This window comes from Cetorhinus maximus, chromosome 4, assembly GCF_964194155.1.
Source record: "Cetorhinus maximus chromosome 4, sCetMax3.hap1.1, whole genome shotgun sequence".
In the NCBI taxonomy this organism is placed as follows: Eukaryota; Metazoa; Chordata; class Chondrichthyes; order Lamniformes; family Cetorhinidae; genus Cetorhinus; species Cetorhinus maximus.
The window spans coordinates 170,751,970-170,770,147 of record NC_135882.1 but is presented as its reverse complement, the minus strand read 5'-3'; the positions used below and the strand labels follow the sequence as shown (position 1 = coordinate 170,770,147).

The 18,178-nt window shown below is 41.3% G+C and overlaps 1 protein-coding gene across 2 annotated transcripts in view; it reads right to left on the bottom strand.

Annotated features, from left to right (window-relative positions):
* Positions 1–18,178, bottom strand: part of trappc8 (trafficking protein particle complex subunit 8) — a 151,809-nt gene that overhangs the window by 108,965 nt on the left and 24,666 nt on the right. The window contains exon 3 of one of the 2 annotated variants that reach the window (XM_078541129.1): positions 14,021–14,104. The exons of the other annotated variant lie outside the window; for it this stretch is intronic. Coding sequence (XP_078397255.1) covers positions 14,021–14,104 — 84 coding nt within the window. The remainder of the gene's footprint in view (positions 1–14,020; positions 14,105–18,178) is intronic. 2 annotated transcript variants of the gene reach the window in all.

Here is an 18,178-nt window from a genome sequence, read left to right as displayed (position 1 = left end):
TAAAGAATTTCAGATTCACTATCCCCTCAGAAGAAATTCCTCCTCATCTCCATTTTGAATGGGCGACACCTTACTCGGAGATTATGCCCTCTGGTCCGAGACTCTCCCGCAAGGGGAAACAACCACTCAGCATCTACCCTGTCAAGACCCAAGGATCTTATGTTTCAACAAAGTTGCCTCACATTCTTCTAAACTCCAATGAATACAGGCCCAACTTACTCAACCTCGCCTCACAAGAAATTCCCTCCATCCCCAGGGTCAACCTAGTGAATCTTCCCTGGGCTGCCTCCAATACCAGTACATCTTTCCTTGGGTAAGGGGACAGAAATCAACACACTATTCTAGGTGTTGTCTAACTAGTCCCTTGTGTAATTTTAGCAAGACTTCCCTATTTTTATACACCATTCCCTTTAAAATAAAGGCCAACATTCCATTTGCCTTCCCTATTACCTGAACTTGTATGCTAGCTTTTTGGCATTCATGCATGAGGACTCCTAAATCCCTCAGATTGCAGAAAGCTGCAGACATTCTCCATTTAAATAATATTCAGCTCTTCTATTCTTCCTGCCAAAGTGCATAACCTCACATTTCCCCACATTATATTCCATCTGCCAAGTTTTTGCCCACTCACTTAACCTGTCTATATCCCTCTGTAGACTCCTTGTGTCATCCTTACCACTTGCCTTCCCACCTATTTTTGTGTCATCCGCAAACTTGGTGATAGTACCATTACTTCCCTCATCTAAGTCATTAATATATACATATTGGAAATAATTGTGGCCCCAGCACTGATCCATGTGGCACTCCACTAGTTACAGGTTGCCATCCTGAAAATGCCCTCCTCATCCCAACTCTGTCTTCTATTAGTTAGCCAGTCCTTTATCCATGCTAATATACTACTCCAAACACCATGGGCTCTTCTCTTATTAAGTAGCCTTATGTGTGGTACATTATCGAACACCTTTTGGAAATCCAAATATATTACAAATATATATGGTTCCCCTTTATCTATTCTGCTTGTTACCTCCTCAAAGAATTCTAATAAATTTGTCAGGCATGATTTCCCCTTCATGAAGCCATGCTGACTCTGCTTGATTACATTATGCATTTCTAGATGTTTTGCTATTACATCCTTTATAATAACATTTTCCCAATGACGGATGTTAAGCTAAGTGGCTTATAGTTACCTTTTTTTTGTCTCCCTTTTGAATAAGGGTGTTACGTCGACAGTTTTCCAATCTTTTGGGACTTTTCCAGAATCTAAGGATTCTTGCAAGATTACTACCAGTGCATCTACTATCTCTGTAGCTACTTCCTTTAGTATCCTAGAATGCAACCCATCAAGTCCAGGGGACTTATCTGCCTTTAGCCCCATTAGCTTCCCTAATACTTTTTCTCTAGTGAATAATTGCTATATTTATTTCCTCCCCCACTTTTTCCCCTTGATTATTGAGTACTTTTGGAATGCAGTTTGCGTCTTCTACTATGAAAACTGATGTGAAGTACTTATTCAACTCCCCTGCCATTTCCTGGTTCCACATTATTTCCCCAGCCTCATTCTCCAAGGAGCCTATGTTCACCTTGGCCTCTCTCTTCCTTTTTTTTTGTTTCAAGAAGCTCTTATTGTCCATTTTTATTTTGCTTGCTAGTTTACCCTCAAAGTTTATTTTCTCCCTTTTTTTTGGGTAATCTTTTGTTGGTTTTTAAAACTTTCCCCAATCCTCTGGATTGCCACTAATCTTTGCCACATTGTATGGTTTTTCTTTCAATTTGATACTATCCTTAAACTTCCTTGGTTAACCATGGTTGGTTTATCCCCTTCCTAGAATCCTTCGTCACTGGGATATGTCTTTGTTGAGTCATGAGCTATTTTCTTAACGTCTGCCATTGTTCATCAACCGTCTTTTCTGCTGAACTCCTTTCCCACAGTCCTGGGTGTCTCATCCTCTGCAAAGTTAAAATGTCTACTGTAATTAAAATTTGTCTCTTTGCTCTTTAACATCATTGGCCATATTTATACTGCAGCTATTCATCTTTGAGTGCTAACTGCCACCTGGGGCCAGCCAGGCACAAACTCTGTTTAACAGAGTGGGAACTTGAAAGCTCCTGCCCAGGAGAGAGCTTTGCATGTGTGCAGCTGATCTCCCAACCGTTAATATTAAAGTAAATTCCCCAATCTTTCAGCATTTCCTCAGGTGATTTTGAGCACTTTGTAAACTAGTTTAACCACTACAGTGGATTCATGCTCCATCTATATTAAACTGTCAAAATGCTTCTCTCTGGAGAGGGTTGAGGCCTTCACTCCAGATGTACAATGCACGTTTAACATCAGTGCAGACAGATATTAAACTTGCAGGAAAAATACACCATTAATTCAAAGATTTGAAAACTTTTTTGCCTAGACACCCCCCCATTCCCCAATCCACTCTGTGATTCACGTGCCATGAGCATCACTCTCCAAAAAACAGTAGTTTTTCATGGAAACGGATTTTATTTTATCAACTAACAAATATTGCTCAACACAGAAAGCAACACAAATTGCACAATACCACCACTGAACATAGAGCATGCAGTGGCTTCAGTCTCATCTCAGAGTGGGATGAGCCTGTGTGATGATGAACTATTTATGGGAGCATTTTGGAGCACATCAACCATGTCAGTGGCTATATTCGAGCAGCTTCTGTAGCTCGTTTTTAAACGTGAGTGAGTCAAGAAAAACCCCATGTCACACAGATTCGATGATGCCAAGTATTTTGCCAGCCCTTTGGTACAATCCAGAGAACTCTTTACAAATCGGGAGCCACGACTTTGAAATTGTCTCTGAACAGAGTCACCAGCAACAATCAAATCCTCTTCAGACTCGCAGAGAACCTGCAAAGTCCTCCGAAAAATAAATTTCAAACCCAAGCAAATTCCTGCAATCCATCGGCATCGTTTGCCAGAGAAATAGTAACTGAATTTTGTGCAATACAAACAAATGCTCCAGCATTCCATCCTTTAACATCTGGGAGTAACATTTCAGTCCATAATGTTGGAAAACAATGTGGGCAACATAGTTACATAGATCAGGGTTTTGCGGTCAGCGGTGAAGCAAAGGTGCTCGCCGCTGACTTCTAAAAAAAGCGGTCAGCAAAGATGCGACAATCTGTGGGTCACTGTTTTCCTTTTCTCGACAGCAGTTTAAAATCTGGCACCAAAACAAGGTTATCACCAGGCATCCAGCAGCAGAATTATCAGTCAAATCACATCGACCTAGTCGCAAAAAAAAAATCAAACCAAGAAGCTAAAAACTTATCTTTCACTTTTAATTTCTGTTTGCAAATGGTGAAATAAATTGGTGATTGGATTTAGACTGAAGCTCAAATAATCTGAACAAAAATGTGGAATCATAAGAGAAGTTCAACATTCAATAAATATAAAATTAGCCTTTCATTGTCAATCAGGGTGTTTAGCAGTAATTATGAACAGCATTAAAAACCCAGTTACATCTCATCCAACCAGGGTGTAACCTTTCAGGAACTTTTACAGCTAGGTTAACAGTGTGAGAATGGAGTTCTCATTGATTCGTCGGTTTCTTGTTGATTGCAGTCTGGGAGGACCTCAACCACGCACCCTCCAGATAAGCATTGAATCACTGCCTGGCACTTCTGGACTTTGGTATTATTACGCGTGGAATCCAGAAGTTAGTTTCAGTGCAGCAACAATGGCGAACACCGATAGCTTCACCATTAGTGCCACTGCAAAATCCAGTCCGGTCTTACAGCGTACAGCTACTCGAGGACATTTTTTTGGGAAAAGTGCATAATGAATACCTTACTGCTCTTAGCCTCCAAAGAAAGGTATTAGAAGTACATATAGCGTAGCACGGAAACAGGTCATTTGACCCAATTAGTCCATACTGGCATTTGTGCTCCACTCAAGCCTCCTCCCAACCTTCCTCATTTCACCCTATCAGCATAACCCTCTATTTGTTTCTTTTTCACATGCTTATAAAATTGTAGAACTTACAGTACAGGAGACAGCGCTTTGACCCATCCTGTGTTCAACCCCGCTTTCCAGCTCTCGGGCCATAGCACTTCCTCCCTATCCACTAGCTAGTCTCAATTTTATACACCCGTATTCAATCTCCCTTCAGCCTCCTCCGTTCCAACCCCTGCCACCAATATTTCCTCATAGCTAAAATTTTCCAATTCTGACAACATTGTGATTGCCTCTGTATCGTCCCTATTGCAATCACAACCTCGCTGTAACGCAGTAACCAGAACTGTAGCAGTACTATCAGCTGTGGCACACCTAGTGTTTTACACAGTTCTAACATAATCTCACTTTCAATGTTCTCTGGAAGCTGCGTGGAGCGTGCCACACAAATTAGCCCTTTGAGTTGCTGCATGTGCGGCTATGGAAAAATTTTTTAAGGAGCCGTGTACTTAAAACTGCGCACTCAAAAAAAAGCTTCCTGTTCTTATACCCCATGCCTCGACAAAGAAAGCATTCCATAATTCTTAACTACCTTATCTACCTGTCCTGCTACTTTCAGGGATCTGTAGGAATGCACTCCAAATCCCTCTGCCTTTCGACATTTCAGTATTCGACCTTTTATTCTGTTCCCGCTTGCCCTCCCTAAATTCATCACCTCCCAATTCTTTGAACTGTATTCCAATAGACATGTTTCTGCCCAGCTAAACGGTCCACTGCTTTCTTCCTGCAATCTATAACCAATTTTTGAACCATTACAAACTTTGTAATCATGCCTCCTACATTAAAGTCTAAATCGCTGATACATATAACATATCTAGCCTCCCCTTAAACACATCTATACTATTTGCCACAACCACTTCCTGTGGTAACAAGTTCCACAGTCTCACCACGCCCAATTTGTTTGTTAATTCATTTCTTTTAGAATTTTAAAAACTCATCGACAACAATTCTATTCGATGTTTCTATTTCTCATGTACCAATGCAAATTTTTGAACAATTCAATTGTAGTTCTTGCGGGGAAAGACGGACAAAAAAAATCAAAAGTATTCTGGGATCTGAAATGAGTTGATGCAGCAAATGAAAACCAACAGTTGTGCTGCACTGGTGGTGCATTCTGTACCCTCGATAGTTTATAGTGAGAGAGAAGGGCTTTGCCTTGCCACCTCTGGACATCCTCTGTCATACTAGCAATTCTAGATCTCCTATGTTGTCAGATAGCGACATGAGGCTCAGCTGCCCAGCACTTCCCTGCCACATAGCATTGACATCATTCCCATCATTCCTGGCAATTGCAAGTCTTTCACCAATTGTGAAAGATTTTCAATTTATTGCTATTTGATACGAGACAGTACAGTTTGCCTCAAGAGTATTGGCAGAGGCTACTACTCGGAACTTGGTTGCAGCAGGAGACTCTCAGGAAGATAGTGGAAATGTTTTGGGCGGTCCTCGAAACATCCCTGAAGAGGTCCAACATCTCCACCAACTCATGGGAGGCTGTGGCTTGTGACTGACCAAAATGGAGAAGGCTCATCCAGGAAGGCACTGAACACATTCGGAGACTTTCGTCAGGGACGTGCAAAGGCAAAGTTGAGGCATCGGGGAGTGACAGCACAAACCGCCAAACAAACCATCTACTTGACCCTTCAGGCACCACCTGCCCCACATGTGGCAGAGCCTGCATTGAGCTTGTCATCTCAGGGCACATTGAACCAGAGTGGAAGCAAGCCATCCTTGATCCCAAGGACTGCCTAAGAAGGCGGCTACTTCACTCGCCCATTACCTTCACCTGTCCTATCATCTGAAAACCTTGCATGGTTTACTTTTGAGAGCAGGAGGTTTGCTGTTCTAGCGATCTTTGCTTGGGTCTCATGCTATCCTGACCTTCAAGTGTTTTCACCAGAACATGGAAATGTCAATCCCAAATAGGAAGGATACTTCCTGTTCACTTTTTAAAAACCGGCTTTACTTCCCGGGGTCAACATCATCTATTTTAAGCTCCTAAAACTGCTCCTTCGCAATTCTTGAACGCCAAATATCATACTCACATGACATTAACAGTATACTTCAGCACTTTACTCAAACTTCTAACCAAGACAAGTTTTTTTTTAAAAATGGGGAATTTCTAAATGCTCCCAGTAAATTTGAATTTTTTTTTGTAATCAAGCAACCAAACAACAACTTAGTTATCTCGCCACCAGTATCTTTCCAAGATTTAAAAATAAAGCCCATCCCTGACCCAGTTAAACCTCCAGCGTCTATTCAGAAATCTTTGTGGAAGTGGCTTGGAGGAGCCAAATACTGAAGGAGTTAACTTTAGGATTACAACACACTGGTTGGGAAATTCTTCAGGATTTGTTCCTGCTTTGCCAGGCATTATCTCACCAGAAATCCTGCTCACACACGCAAAGAAGGATTTCTGGCCTACTTCTGGTCACACAAAATTCACTAAAACAAGAGCAAATTTTCCTTCTCTTTGTCCCTGGAAATCTAATCGCGCAAACACCTCCCCCTGCCCTAACCCCTTCACCCCTAGTTTGGGAACCTCTACTTCAACATTACAGAGCAATATATTTGTTACATTATGGAAACAGTTTAAATATTGCACAACACCCCTACGGTATCCTTTTCACAATCCTCGAGGCAGGGGCCACTTGATTTACAGCAGGAATTGTTCCAAAGTGTTAACAGTATTAGATACCATCGTAGTCTTTCATCTTAAGAACACTTCTAGTGTTGCTGAACATAAGCAAATATCACCAGCTAGTCCTGTTAATTTTATACTAAATTAGTTTGATGTACTGGATCATTCCTAAACAGAAGTGGGAATTGAATGCTTGAAAGAAATTTGAGATTATGAAGCCTACTTCACCTTCTCCTTCCTCATTTGTAGCTATTGTGAAACTATATAAAACTTCTAAAAAAAAAAGGTACTGTTTCCACAACAGGAAGGCAAAATCCTGCATGTACATGATGGCTTTTTGAATGGCTCCACATTAAGAACTGGGAATTAATTCTGTTTTTGCTCCCAAGGTTCAGCATCAACTCTCTCAATAGCAGAGCTTGGGGAGATGGTGTCATCATATTAATGTCACTGGCCTAGTAATCCAGAGGCCCAGGCTAATGCTGTGGGATCACAGGTTCAAATCCCACCATGGAAGCTGGTGGAAATTAAATCCAATTAATAAAAAGTCTGGAATATAAAGCTGGCCTCAGTAATGATCAATTGTCGTTAAAAACCCATCTGGTTCACCCATGTCCTTTGGGGGAGGAAATCTGCCATCGTTACCTGGTCTTGGCTACACAGCTATGGGCTTGACTCAAACTGCCCTCTGAAATGGTGCACTACTCAATTCAGGGGCAATTACAGACAGACAACAAATGCTGGCCTGACCAGCAATGCCCACATCCTATGTAAGAAACTAAAAAAGCTCCCCCCACCACAAACACACACAACCATCAGGACTGAACTACGACAATGCATTAGGCTGGTTTAGAATTAAACAGCTTCTGACATCAGCACATTACTTTGTAAACTAATGTGCCCCCAAGGCTTTCCTTGACCTTTAACCGGTCTCTGAAGTGTACACAGACACTGCAGAGAGATTGAAAGTTACAGCTTGTCCCCTTCACTTCACTATGGTTATTTTCAACTTCATGAAAGGTAGAGAAAAAAAATAAAATTCCCACAGGAAAAAAAGCATTTGCGCGTTGTGCATTTCAATGTGCAGGGAACTTTCTGCAAGGTTCTGCCATCCCAAAACAATAAACTTTGCACACTTAAAAAGCTGAAAACTACAACTGTACACATGAATGCAAGTCCATGTTTAAAAGCATTATAGTATTAGAAAAAAAGGTCACAGAAAATGCAGACTATAGAGAGTTTACATACAGAATTCCAACACAAAAATAACTGGTCTATGTCAGTGAGGGATACAGTTGACGTTTCAAGTCCGTATGGCCCTTCATCAGAACTAAAAAATATAGAAATGAGATGAAATATAAGCTGGTAGAAGAGGGGGAGGGACAGGTAGAGCTCGATCGAGGGCCAGTGATAGGTGGAGGCCAAGGAGAGACTGCCAAAGATGTCATAGACAAAAGGACAAAGGGGTGTTGACGGTGGTGATATTATCTAAAGGATGTGCTAATGGGGACATTAAGGGTAACAAGCAGGACAAGCTAGTGGCAGATGGCCCTAGTGGGGGTGGGATGGGGGAAAAGGGATCGAAATGGGCTAAAAGGTGGAGATGAAACAATAGATCGAAATAAATTTAAAAATAGGTGGGAAAAGAAAATATATTTGTAAAAAAATTATAAATTATTGGAAAAGGGGGGATCGGAACAGTGAAGCTCAACGCAAACTGGAGGAACAGCACCTCATCTTCCGACTAGGCACTTTACAGCCTTCCGGACTGAATATTGAGTTCAACAATTTCAGATCATAAACTCTCTCCTCCATCCCCACCCCCTTTCTGATCCCCTTCTCCAATAATTTATAATTATTTTACAAATATATTTTCTTTTCCTGCTTGTTACCCTTGATGTCCCCATTAGCACATCCTTTAGATAATATCACCACCGTCAACACCCCTTTGTCCTTTTGTCTATGACATCTTTGGCAGTCTCTTCTTAGCCTCCACCTATCACTGACCCTCTATCGAGCTCTACCTGTCCCTCCCACCCCCCTCTACCAGCTTACATTTCATCTCATTTCTATATTTTTTAGTTCTGATGAAGGGTCATACGGACTCGAGACGTCAATTGTATCCCTCTCCGCAGATGCTGTCAGACCTGCTGAATTTTTCCAGGTATTTTTGTTCTAGATTTCCAGCATCCGCAGTATTTTGCTTTTATCTTGGTCTATGTCATTGTTTATGCTCCAAACAAGCCTCCTCCCACCTCCCTTTGTCTCGCCCAGTCAGCACATCTTTCTATTACTTTCTCCCTCATACACTTATCTAGCTTGCCCCAATATACATTTATGCTATTCGCCTCAACTACTCCTTGTGATAGCAAGTCGCACATATTAGTTATTCTCTGGGTGAAGAAGTTTCTCCTGAATTCCATCCATCTTCAAAGTGAAGCACAATTGAAGATCACCCAACAATTTACAACCCAAAAATTAAGGCAATTTCAGCTGCTTTTGGCAGAAAGGAGGGGAAAATGAAGCCAAATTATCTTGTTTTCACTGCCAGTTTATTTTTGAGTTTACTGCAATCATGCAATGTACAATGAGAACATCAGACAGAAAAGAACACCACAGGTTGGATGATAATTATTGAACATATGGCAAACAAACAGTGCTGCTGGTACCAAGTGGCTAGAATCCAAAAATAACCACTGTAATTGCAGCTGAAGGTGAAAACAGCAAGACCAAGTGAACTAAGCAAGGACTTAAGATCTAAGCACACTATTCCAAATACATATTTCAAAGATTGAAATTGAGAAAAAATAAGTGAGTATTTGGGAGGAAAATTATGCTTTTCGCCCTCTCTCCACAACTTGGCATTCCCCAACATATGCCACACCCAGCTAAATAATAATTTCTAATACTGGTCTGTTACAGAGGTTGAGAAACATCTTTTTTTTTTAGGATAGGTTCTGAGGGAAGTGAGAAGGGAAGGGGTTGAGAAAACAAAGAGAAAAAGGACCGAGTTGAATGTCTAAATGGCCAAGCAGTTACTCTCCATCTCAAAAGGAAAAGCTGGGCTTGTATTGCAGTCATGTAGGAACATAGGATTTAGAAGGAGTAGGTCACTCAGCCCTTCGAGCCTGCTCCGCCATTCAATATGATCATTGTTGATCTGGTTGTGTCTCAACTCTACTTTGCCGTCTGCCCCCTTTCCCCGTCAACTCCCTTGTCTATCAAAAATTTGTCTAACGCTGCCTTGAATAAATTCAATGACCCAGCCTCCACTGCTTCTCTGGAAGAGAACTCCACATGCTGATAACCCCGAGAGAAAGAATTTCTCAACTCCATCTTAAATGTTGGACCTCTTATTCTTAAACTGCGGCCCCTGGTTCTAGACTTCCTCAAGTAGAAACATCCTCCAGGTATCTACCCTATCAAATCCCCTCAGGACCTTATATGTTTCAATAGGTCTCCTCTCATTCTTCTCAAGTCCAATGGGTATCGGCCCAACCTGTTCACCCTTCCTCATAAGACAAGCCCCTCATCTCAGGAATGAGTTGAGTGAGTCTGCTCTGAACTGCTGGGAAAGAGGCACAACTCCAACTAGAACCTTCCTATTCTTGACAAATTACAGCTCATTAACATACTGACCACGGAAGGATGAATTTAGATGTTTGCAGCCTTGTTGCCTTTTTCATTTAGTAAGTTTTATGAACAACGTATAGCTTTAAGTTTAATTTGCATTTTGTGAGATGAGAAAGGTGAAACCTGACTTTCATTTCAATTAGACGCTTTTGTTAGCTGAGTGCCAGGAAGTCTGGGGCCCTGTTTGTATACATGCATTTTTAATGATACTTTACAACTCTCAAAGTGAAGAGATGGGTTACCATGGGGTCAGTAGCTTAGTGAAGTTAAAAAAAATGTAGAGAAAAACTGTGCTGTTGCCTAGCAACAGGGGTCCAGAGGTACAGACAGGGAAACACAGAAGCACAGTCAGTTAGTGTGTATATACCAGAGTGTGCAGGCAGAAGTCTAACCTCTCTAAGAAATCCTGCAAGACTGCTGGGGAACCGAGCTTAGGGGACCTGTGTGTTTGCTCTGAAATTGATTTAACCGAGAGTTTAGATTGCAGGCTTTGGGTGTCTCAGGGAGAGATACCAGCTGAAGAAAGCATCTAGTGAATGCTCAGAAGTCCACCACAAGAAAAGTGTTTGAAACTGAGCTAATAGCTGATAGTGGTAAATCTTCACTGGGGTAGTGTGTCTGTAAGGGTTGCTAAGATAAAAGGAATAGAGAGAGTTTGAATCATTTTCTGGTATTTGTATCAAAATTTTTCCAACTTTTTTGTCTAGTGCAACATAGTTCACTATTTTCTTGTTTAATAAATGTTTTATTCTGTATTAAAAGTATACTAGCAGACTCTTGTGAATGTGCTCTGTAACTGACCTCCACGGATTCTAAAAAAAAAACAATGTTAGGGTCTACCAAGCCAGGTTTCACACTGGGATCTGACTGGTCCAGTATTATCAACTGGGATCATAACACAAGCTCCAATAATCATTCTATGTAAGTGAGACTGAGGCAGTCGATTTTTTTCGCAAAATTTTGAAAGCAATTAAGTAATGCCAATTGCTCTTTTGTTTTCTCGAGGATATAACAGAAGAGGGAAGATAGAATTTTTTCCAACCACATATCTATGATAAAAATGCATTATGATGTTCCAAGGGTAATTGGAATGCTATAATCTTTCGGAATACAAATTCCTGGAGAACAAATTCATAGAATTAGTAAAATGTCAAGATATCTGCCCTGCAGAAAGTAACACTACCAGTGTGGACTTAAAAGATTAATCAGCATCAAGAAGCTGGTGTTCTTTATGTTTGATAGAAGAACTTCTGGTTCTGCCCCCCACTCCCCCCACAAACATCACACAAAAGGAAATAAATTTAAAAATGCACAAGGACATCATAGGTTGCTGAAACAAGCTTTCCAACAAGTGGGAGTTGTCCAAAAGCCTGGATATAAGCCTGTGTTTTTCTCAAAGTCAGAAATTGTATGGAACATGCACCCAAAGGAAGTCAAAATCTGAAGGAATAAAACCCGAAGGAACCACACACAAATGACAGAGGCTCTGTGATACACATGAGCTCAAGGTCAGAATTTGGAAGCACAAACACCAGGGTTAACTAGTTTTCAACATTGTAACAGGTCATTTGCTTCACTGGGTCTATAGTGCACAAACTCTACAATGCAGTGCTAAGATGTTCTGAAAACAACTGCACAATGTGCAATTCCACTCCAGTCATTAGCCTCTCAATAATGTTTTTTAAGCAAAGGAAACATGCGAGAATCAACCTGCTGTTTACTAAGCAACAGAATACAGAAGTAACCACACTAAAGCCAGTTGGTTTAGGTGGTTAGAAACACATGGTTTTAGCACTAGAAATGCACCTCACACACAGACATCACACTGGTCAGGAATAATGGTCCATTTAATATACTTCATAACCAGTGCAACAAATATCATGACAACACAATCTAGCCTGACATGCCAGTGCCAGTACTAAGTGCTGCACTGGGACTACTACACAGGCAGAGATGTAGTCTTTCAGGTGAGATTTTAAATAGGTCCCGTTTGCTCTTTCAGGTGGGCGTAAATGATCCCTCGATCCTATTTGAACAGCAGGGGCGTTCTCGCTGGTGTCCTGGCCAATAATTTTCCTTCAATTACATCACTAAAATCACCACGGTTATCTGGTGGTCATCTCATTGCTGTTTGTGGGAAATTGAGAAACAATTTTTCAATTTCTTTCATGGGATCTGGGTGTCACTGGCAAGGTCAGCATTTGTTGTCCATCCTTAACTGTCCTGGAACTGAGTGGCTTGCAAGGCCACATTAAGAGTCAACCACATTTCTGTAGGTCTGGAGTCACATGTAGGCCAGACCGGGTAAGGACGGCAGATTTCCTTTCCTAAAGGGCATTAGTGAACCAGATGGGTTTTTATGACAATCAAAGATAGTTTCATGGTCACTAGTATTGAGACTAGCTTTCAATTCCAGATTTGTTGTTTTTATTAACGGATTTTAAATTCCACCAGCTGCTGCGGTGGGATTTAAACCCATGTCCACAAAGCATTAGCTAGGCTTCTGGATTACTAGTCCAGTGACGTTACCATTATGCCACCATCTCCCCCAAATATTACAACATTGTGCATTTATATAGCACCCTTTTTAAAATAGGATGTCTCAAGGCGTTTCACAGGGGTTTTACCAAACAAAATTTGACATCAAGCCAAATAAATTTGATTAGGACAGGCGAGCAGAACTTGGTCATAGTAATAGGTTTCAAATGATGTTTTAAAAGGTTCAGAGGTTTGGGGGCGGAATTCCAGAGCTTAGGACCTCGGTAGCTGACGGCACGGCCATCAATGATGAAGCGATTAAAATCGGGGATACGCAAGACAACAATATTGGAGGAGCACAGAAATCTCAGGGAGGGGCGCTAGATCATGGAGGGAGTTGAAATCAAGTTATTACAGCAATAACTTGAAAGTACTTCACTGGCCATCAAAAGGGAACTGGATAATCAGCTGAAGAAAAATTTGCAGAGCTACGGGGAAATGGTGAGGGCGTGGACCAGCCGAGTTGCTTCTGCAGACAGCTAGCATGGGCAAAATGGGCCAAATGACGACTTTCTGTGCTATAAGCATTCTACGATTCTAAACACTTTGGGACATCCTGAGATTGTGAAGGATGCTATCTAAATACAAGTTCTTCCCATGTATGAGCAACTGTCCATATTTGTAGCAAAAGAATCAATTTGGAGTTTGTTCACATTATCAGATACACCACTCCAGGGAGTGGTTTAATTTTACATTAAAAGCTCATCTACAAATAAAATTCAAGCGATGCCTATTTTGAAACAAACTGATTTTGCAGTCATATTGGGCTAAGCTGTTAGTACAAAAAACACAAGTCAACACTGAGTGCACACAGCAGGTTAAAATTATTAGGAGGCAGCTAAAGAACCAAAGCAAGGAAAGGACAAATGTCATTGAAAAGTCTGCTCTGAGAAGAACACATTTCTGATTTTAAGTAACATGTTATTTGTTTAAACTTTAGATTTTAACAGGCGCTTCAAAAATACACTACTCCAGCTTTAAACACGAGTAGCTGAGCCAGGTACAAACTGACAAATCAATTACCAAGTTGAACTTTTCAAAACATTCACTCAAAAATCTCGTTTGCCCGGAATAGATTAACACCAACATCAAAAACAATCATTGGCAGTACTGGGGATTGAGAAAGTCAAGACAACCTTAATAAGCGAGAGTTTTTTTTTAAAAAAGGCTAAGAGATGGGAAGAGGAGAAAAGTAGTAACTGCTAAGCCCACACCAACTTAAGAAAATACCTGCATGGAACTTGGACGAACTCAGCTGCATCAAAGTGTCTTTCCAATTATTGTACCATGGAACACTAGCTTTAACTGAGCGATCTGATGGAAAACAGAACATGGTATTAATGACCCATCATGGAGTTAAGATCTACTTGTATTTGTATAGAAACGTCCAAAACCAAACAGGTTCCTCAAACAATATCACGATTTTACAGAAAAAGATTTGGACTTGAAGTATTTTCCCCTCCCTGCACATTGACTCACAAAATACATGTCTTACATTATACAATCCCTGCTAGTCCCAGAGGGTGTTGACCATTTGCCATAGGCAATTACAAAGGCGCCACTTAAACCGTCTAAGCGTGGCAACTATTTCGGTTAGTTCAAGCAGCTGCTCACAGTTAAACCGCACAACACAGGAGTTGAGATGTGCTTTCAAATGTTATGTGTAATGTGAAAACTGCAAGTGCTACTGACTGCTGGAAGGAGAAACAGTTGTTTCTTTTCACGAATTAGTAATGTTTCATGGTGCATGTTTGAGGGGGTCAATGGCACTGCGGTTTAACATCTCGTCCTCTGGTGGCAAAAGCTGCCTTTTAGCAAGTTTACATTCGTCCAGTCTTTATTCAAAATGAAGTTTGGTGCCCATTTAACTTCACACTGCTGGCTTCTTTGAGATTTACAAAACAAAAGACAGACTTAAAGGTGCTCTTTAAGTGCAAGTTTTTCATGATTGCTGGACATCCCAAAGCACTTTACAACGAATGAAATATTTTTCAAAGAGTATTCAAATGTTTTAATGTAGAAAATGCAGCAGCCAATTTGCTCACAGCAAGCTCTCAGAAAAAGCAATGACCAAAAGTATAATGACCAAATAGTCTGTTTTTAGTGATGATGATTGAGGAATAAATATTGGTCAGGATACGTGGGATAAATCTGCTCTTCTTCAAAATAGTTCCATGGGATCTTTTATGTCCAACTGAGGGGGCAGACACGGCCCCGGTTCAGTGTCTCATCCAAAAACAGTCGAGTGCCAACCTAGATTTTTGTGCTCAAGTTCTGGAGTGGGACTTGAATCTTCTGACTCTGGCAAGATAGTGCTACTAACTGAGTCGCAACTGACACTAAGCAAGTCTACTGTTGTACCTCTTTGTGGAAAAGTGTTTCACGAGGAACTATACTAGGTCCCAATATAGCAACCAGGCCGGGACTACCCTGACTACCATTATTGTGACTCTCACATACAGCAGGAAAATCACGTTCACACAAGTGCACCAGCTAAGATTGCACTGGTTAAGTCACAAAAGGCATTTACCATGGATGAAGCCACAATGCCTCCCCATATCCAAGATATGACACTTGCAATGACCACCTCCAGTTCCTTCACTCAGGGAACAGGAAATCTTCAAACAACATTAACCATTTGCAGTACATGTAAAAGCAGAACTTCCGAGGTTTAACAATATAGAAAACAGAACTGAGGAAAATTCAGTACATGTACTTTAAAGATTTTCTTGACCCAGGAAATAATAACATAAGCTGGAATATTTTCTGCTGAGTACAATTCTCTTATATAAGGATTGTTCAGGCTAACCGTTAGATCATAAACTATCTATTTACTAGATATATTTGCTCAAGTAGTTTCAGTCTGTATTCACTATTGCAGACAATGCGTAATTCTGCAATTTCGAAGTGAGAAAAATACTTGCATATTTTGTGTTTTCTTCACTAAGTAGCTTACCTTATTTTTGGGTTAATTATTAAACCTTCCTGTGGTAACCCATTTACAACAAAAACTGAAGACATTGGCTTCAGTCCATAACATCCCAATTTGCAGTAACAAATTTTATTTGGAGAAAGCAAATGGGGTCAAGGGAGAAGCTGTTCCATGTGAGGACAAGTTCACCCAGGCAGAGGAGGGTGGTGCTGGACGGGGAGTGGTTGGGCATCCACCCAACAAAGTGGAAGGCTCTCAGGATGTCCATCGAAGGACGGAAACGTAGACGCTGGACATCCAATGGTGAAAGACTTCAGAGCCAGAAAACTAGAAACTGTTAAATTGGCAAAGGGCATCGGAAGAGTCGCGGAGGTCAGAGGAAAGAGACTAGGCAAGGTGTTATTTGGAGAATGAGTCGAGTCACAGAATCATTACAGCACAGAAGGAAGTCATTTGGCCAGTTGTGTCTGCACCTACAGCAATGCACCTAGTCCCACTCCCCCTCTTTTTCCCTGTAACCCTGCACATTCTTCCTTTTCAGTTAATCCAATGCTCTCCCATAATATACTTAGTATTGAAACTGACGGGTCTGAACAATTGGTCACCCTCTAGTCAACAATTGCAAAGTATATCAGGTCTCGGCTTTTTCTTTGGAAGTTTCTTTGGAGAGTCTGCAGATGTCTTGAATGTCTCAATTGATCCCACCTCACCACACTCCCAAACAGCACATGCCAGATCTTAACCACTCATTGCGTGTAAAAGTTTTTCCCTCATGTCTTCATTGCTTCTTTTGCCAATTGCATAAAACCTGTGCCCTCTCATTTTCGATCCACCAAATTTTTCCCTATCTACTCTACCCAGATCACGCGATCAAATCTCCTCCCAACATTTTCTTCTCCAAGGAACACAGTCCCAACTTCTCTAATAGAAAAGCAAAATACTCCAGATGCTGGAAATCTGGAATAAAACAATAAATGCTGGAAAAGCTCAAGGGATGACAGAGTGGTACTGTCGCTGGACGAGTAATCCAGAGTCCCAGGGTAATGTTCTGGGAATCCGGATTCGAATCCCGCCACGGCAGATGGTGGAATTTGAATTCAATGAAAATCTGGAATCAAAAGTCTAATGATGACCATGAAACCATTATCAATTGTTGTTAAAAAAAAAAACCATCTGGTTCATTAATATCCTTTAGGGAAGGAAATCTGCCATCCTCACCTGGTCTGACATGCATGTGACTCCAGACCCACAGCAATGTGGTTGGCTCTTAAATGCCCTCTGAACTAGGGATGGGTAATAAATGCTGGCCTGGTGACACCCACATCTCATAAGCAAATATAAAAAAAGATCAGACAGCATCTAGGAAGAGAAACAGAGTTAACCTTTCATCAGAAGAGAAAGGTAGAAATGCAAGAGCTTTTAAGTCAGTGGAAGAGGGGACGGGAAGGAGGAACAAAAGGGTAGGTCTATGATAGGGTGGAGACCAAAGGAAATTAAATGACAAAGGATTTCAAGATGCAACAGCCAGAGAGAGTGGCAATGGTGTAATAAGAGTCCAAAGGAGGGGTGAATGGCTGCAAAAAGCCATCTGAATGCAACATGAGATAAAGAAACAAGATCTCATCGAAACGTATAGTATTCTGACAGGGCTGGACAGACTGGATGCAGGGATGATGTTTCCTATGGCTGGGGGTCGAAGGAAAGGGGTAACAATCTCAGGATATGGGGTAGGCCATTTAGGGCTGAGATGAGGAGAAACATTTTCACTCAGAGGGTGGTGAACCTGTGGAATTCTCTACCACAGAAGGCTGTGGAGACTAAGTCACTGAATATATTTGAGGTGGTAATAGATAGATTTCTCGAGTCTAAAAGCATTAAGGGGTATGGGGAGAGCACGGGAGTGTGGCGTTGAGGTAGAGGATCAGCCACAATCATATTAAATGGCGGAGCAGGCTAGAAGGGCCGAATGACCTATTCCTATTTTCTATGCTTCTAGATGAAGACCAACTCAGCAAAACAAAAAAAGGAAAAAAAACACATTGAACAAGATGGAGGCAGAGGTTATGATCCAAAGCTGTTGAACTCAACTAAGTCCAGTAGGCTGTAGATACCGAGTCGAAAGATATGGTGCTGTTCCTTGTGCATGCGTTAAGCTTCACTAGAACACTGCAGCAGGCCAAGGACAGAAAGGTCAGCATGGGAGCAAGGTGGAGAATTAAAATGACAAGTAACCAGAAGCTCAGGGTCATGCTTGCAGACTGTGTGGAGGTGTTTCGCAAAGCAATCACCCAGTCTGTGTTTGGTCTCCCCAATGTAGAGGGGACCACATTGTGAACAGAGAACACAGTGTACTAAATTGATAGAAGTTCAAGTAAATAACTGTTTCACTTGGAAAGAGCGTTTGAGGCCTTGAACAGTGAAAAGATGAAAGGACAGGTGTTGCATCTGCTGTGCTT